This window comes from Limulus polyphemus, unplaced genomic scaffold, assembly GCF_000517525.1.
Source record: "Limulus polyphemus unplaced genomic scaffold, Limulus_polyphemus-2.1.2 Scaffold7571, whole genome shotgun sequence".
Classification (NCBI taxonomy): Eukaryota; Metazoa; Arthropoda; class Merostomata; order Xiphosura; family Limulidae; genus Limulus; species Limulus polyphemus.
Genome location: NW_013673181.1, coordinates 22,190 through 27,195, shown reverse-complemented (window position 1 = coordinate 27,195; position 5,006 = coordinate 22,190). Strand labels below are relative to the sequence as shown.

The 5,006-nt window shown below is 33.7% G+C and overlaps 1 protein-coding gene across 1 annotated transcript in view; it reads left to right on the top strand.

Annotated features, from left to right (window-relative positions):
• LOC111089845 (protein KIAA0556-like) overlaps nt 1-5,006 on the top strand; it is a gene marked incomplete at its 3' end in the record, with an annotated part of 32,248 nt that overhangs the window by 8,088 nt on the left and 19,154 nt on the right. Inside the window, exons 2-3 of the mRNA XM_022403009.1 lie at nt 1,410-1,565; nt 1,837-2,058. Of these exons, the coding sequence (XP_022258717.1) occupies nt 1,464-1,565; nt 1,837-2,058 (324 nt within the window). The remainder of the gene's footprint in view (nt 1-1,409; nt 1,566-1,836; nt 2,059-5,006) is intronic.

The window sequence follows — 5,006 nt, the reverse complement described above, 5'->3', positions numbered from 1 at the left end:
AATAGCTTCATACCCTGGGCATTTTGAGCCTTTGACAGATGTGAGATAAAACAGTTACTCAGATAGCAGCTTCATGTTTTGGGCATTTTAAGCCTTGGACAGATGTGAGATAAAACAGTTACTCAGACAATAGCTTCATACCCTGGGCATTTTGAGCCTTAGACAGATGTGATATAAAATAGTTACTCAGATAGTAGCTTCTTTCCCTTCGCATTTTGAGCCTTGGACAGATGTGAGATAAAACAGTTACTCAGACAGTAGCTTCATTCTCTGGGCATTTTGAGCATTGGACAGTTGTGAGAGAAAACAGCTACTCAGTCAGTAGCTTCATGTCTTGGGCATTTTGAGCTTTGAACGGATGTGAGATAAAACAGTTACTTAGTCAGTAGCTTCATGTCTTGGCCATTTTGAGCCTTAGACATATGTGAGATAAAACAGTTACTCAGACAGTAGCTTCATGTCCTGGTCATTTTGGGCCTCAGAAATATGTGAGATAAAACAGTTACTCAGTCAGTAGCTTCATTCTCTGGGCATTTTGAGCACCGGACAGTTGTGAGATAAAACAGTTACTCAGTCTGTAGCTTCATGCCCTGGGTATTTTAAGCCTTCGACAGATGCGAGATAAAACAGTTACTCAGTCAGTAGCTTCATTCTCTGGGCATTTTGAGCCTTGGATAGATGTGAGTTAAAAGAGTTACTCAGACAGTAGCTTTCTGTCCTGGGCATTTTGAGCCTTGGACAAATGCGAGATAAAACAGTTATTCAGACAGTAGCTTCATTCTCTGGGCATTTTGAGCCTCGGGCAGTTGTGAGATAAAATAGTTACTCAGTCAGTAACTTCATGTCTTGGGCATTTTGAGCCGAGGAAAGATGGTAGATAAAACAGTTAGTCAGTAGCTTCATGTGTTGGGCATTTTGAGCCCTGGACAGATGTGAGATAGAACGGTTACTCAGTCAGTAGCTTCGTGTGTTGGGCATTTTGAACCTTGGACAGATGTGAGATAAAACAGTTACTCAGTCAGTAGGTTTGTGCCGTGGGCATTTGAGCCTTGGAGAGATGCGAGATAAAACAGTTACTCAGACAGTAGCTTCATGTCTTGGGCATTTTGAGCCTTGGACAGATGTGACATAAAACATTTACTCAGACAGTCGCCTCATGCTCTGGGCAATTTGAGCCTTCGAGCCTTATACAGTATGTACATAGCACTTAAGCTACTACTATGTAACATTAAAATCTTCACAATTATATATAATCTTGCAACAGTTTTGACAAAACAACTAGTCATCATTGCTCATGTTGTATGTTTATGAAAGAAGTTATTGAAAAGACCATATTCATTACTGTGTACCTGGTCTACATAAAGAAACAAGTGAAAGTTAAAGTAGAAATTAAATATGTTTTATTTCAGGCAACGAACACTATACTTGAAATCGTAGGAAAGCTTCTATCAGCAGCGTGTGAAATGAAAGCATCTTCTTTAACTTCTTCTTCAGAAAACACCTATAGTGATACCTCTTTTTCGAGCCCAGAGAATGAAGAAGGACTTTTATCCCAAGAAAATCAGGTACATAAAGAATAACTAAAAATGTATTTACTGTACACTATATCGTCAGTCACCAGAACTTGTGTATCAGCCATGAAAGCTCAGTTTGTTTGTTAAATAAAGATACAACATACTTTCAAGTATATGCTCACAGCCATGTGAGCAAGACAATATGTTTTTTCTTCAGTATTCTTAGAGTAACAGTAATTTTTAATTTTTTGGCAGTTTTTTCAGGTAAACCAGAGTTCTATTTTTGTTTCAAAAACAACTTATAAACACATGTTTTTTACAGGATTTAGGAAATCAAGAATGTAAATCCTCAGAGGGAAATATTACACGGGTTCATTTGGAACTATTTGGTAACTGGGGACATCCAGACAAGATTGGCCTGACTGAAGTTCAGTTTTATGATTCTTCAGGAACGTTGTTAAGTTTAAAACCAGTAGATGTTAGTATAGAAGGAGTTGAAGATGTATCGATGGGAGTTGAAAATCTGGTGAATGGAAAAACAAAAGTAAGTGGAATAAAAAAATTAAAAGTTTTAAAATTTCTTTCACTGACACTCCTTGATGTACAATTTTGCTTCCTTCATTTAAAGCTTCTAAACCTTTTTTCCATAATAGTTCTCAAATGTGTTTATTATACTGTTAAGTCTCTGGTCGTTAGTTAATTTTCCGTAAAAATTATTTCCGAAGAAACTTTAGCGGTACAAATCCTTTCTTAAATAAAACTGGTTTCTTCTTTCTGAATACAACTTTGCAATACACTTAATTTCCACAGTCACGCTATAACAAACACTATAATTCACAACGAATGACTCACGTGCTCGACTCAACTGTCCGTCTCTATCTCTGTCTGCAGTTCAATTACATTCCATTGTTGCCGTCACTTCTTACCGGTCTTATATACAGAAGAATACCGCAAATCTAGTAAACACTTGAGGATTCACGAACCTTCGAGAATATGATGTGTTACTAGCGTCACGTGACCCCTGCTGTCTTAACAATACTTTTGTTTCTCGTTTTTAATGATATGAAAAAATATTACTTTTATTTTCTTGTTTTTTTTACCTAGTTAGGCCTACTTGTCAACTTTAAGTTTTCAGTTTACTTGATTTCTTTTATATAATGATTGGATTTTTAATTTCTTTCTTTTCTGATTTTACTGTTCATTAAAACAGATGCTGTAGACTTGTTGTCTGATTTTACTGTTCATTAAAACAGATGCTGTAGACTTGTTGTCTGATTTGGCTGTTCATTAAAACAGCTACTATAGACTTTTAATCTGATTTTACTGTTCATTAAAACAGTTACTGTAGACTTTTTGTCTGATTTTACTGTTCATTAAAACAGTTACTGTATACTTGTTGTCTGATTTTACTGTTCATTAAAACAGTTACTCTAGACTTGTCCAATTTTATTCTTCATTAAAACAGTTACTTTAGACTTTTTGTCTGATTTTACTGTTCATTAAAACAGTTACTGTATACTTGTTGTCTGATTTTACTGTTCATTAAAACAGTTACTCTAGACTTGTTGTCCAATTTTATTCTTCATTAAAACAGTTACTTTAGACTTTATGTCTGATATTACTGTTCATTAAAACAGTTACTGTAGACTTGTCTGTTTTTCCTCTTTAATAAAACAGTTAACCTACTCCAGATGGATCACAGGTCAATGGCCATGTCATTGCGTTTGTTGACACGCATTCAAAATTTTATCAAACTACTTATGTCAATAAGTTTTGTATCAAACTATAGAATATGATCCAAATTTTAGTATCATATATTATTTAATTTCTTAATTTACAAGTAAATATTAAAGAAACACAGTTAAACATCGATTTTTGAGTGTCACGTGGTATGTTGAATGCAGCACTGGCTCAAATTAGATGTTTGTGATGTCAAAATACTAAGTCTGTAGTTACTGAAATTACTGATATTGACAAGGTAGTATATAAAATAAGAGCCTCTTATCTTTTCAATTTACATGGTTTGTCCCTGAAGAAGAAAGGTACACCTTTCAAAAGTGCTCGGGTTATAGGATTTTTATTCATTTCTATAAATGTATAATGTTATGAGATTTAAGCTATTTAGTCTAAACATTTATGTTTTCATGTTATAATTTGTTGTTATTCTAGAACGAAAGAGGCATAATTTATATTTAATTCCTAATTTTTTATGGTGGTTACAAGATTGGTCAAATCTACCGAACCTGTACAGAGATTCGTTAGTGAACATAACAAATAAAATATAAAGTTTTTTCTTAAGAAATGTTTGATGACTATCTGGACATTATAAAGATTTTGCATGTGAAATTTGAAAATTTTCTGATACATAAACGTATTTTTAATCTTAAAATGAAAATTACTTTACATGTTGGAACATGCAACATGCAAAAAAAAAAAAGGCATGAGAAAAACATTGCTTAACAAACCTTATGACATAATGAAAACATTTTATATTTTGCATATAAAAGCATTGTAATGTTTACTGATAATCAGCCAATTTTCGTTAACATCAGTTTATTAATTTAAAATTTATAGCATGAATACTATAACAAGCACAAAATGGTTACAAGGTTGGTCCCAGAGACCAAGCCCATGCAGAAAGAGTTACCGTAGACTTGTTGTCTGATTTTGCTGTTCGTTAAAACAGTTGCTGTAGACTTGTCTGATTTTAATGTTCACTAAAAGAGTTACTGTAGACTTGTTGTCTGATTTTACTGGTCATTAAAACAGTTACTTTAGGCTTGTTATGAGATATTATTGTTGCTGTTGGCTTGTTATATGATGTTACTGTTCATTAAAACTGTTACTACTGATGTGTTATCTTCTTGTCAAGCAGTAGAGCTATTAGCTTATCAGTAAACAAACTAGCCATTAAGTGCTAACAGAATCATTTTTATACTAACAATTCAGAAAATAGCTAGAATGTGACAGAAAAAATACACCATTTAAGAACAATGTTTCGCAACATGGCATCATCAACTACTTTATGAAGCCACGTTAACACTGGCAAAACGGTGTTTTTAAATGATATATATATATATATATATATTTTTGTTCCGTCTCATTCTAGCTGTTTTTTGAATTTTAAAATTTGTTAGTGTGGGATACCTCCAACATTTATATTTTATTTTTATACCAGTTAGCAATGTGATTTATAAACAAAGTTTCTGTTTATCAAAGCCTGAGTCATTTCAAGTAATGCTAGGCTTAGAAACCTTGCCCTATTATGCTAGTAAAGTATTCTTACAACAGCGGAAGTCACGTGACGCTAGTAACACGTCATGATATTCTCGAAGGTTCTTGAATGCTCGAGTGTTTACTAGATGTGTGGTATTCTTGTATATAAGACTGCCAAGAAGTGACGGCAACAAAGGAATTGAATTGCAGACAGAGATAGAGACGGAAAATTGAGTCAAGCGCGTGAATCATTCGTTGTGAATTCTAGCATTTGTT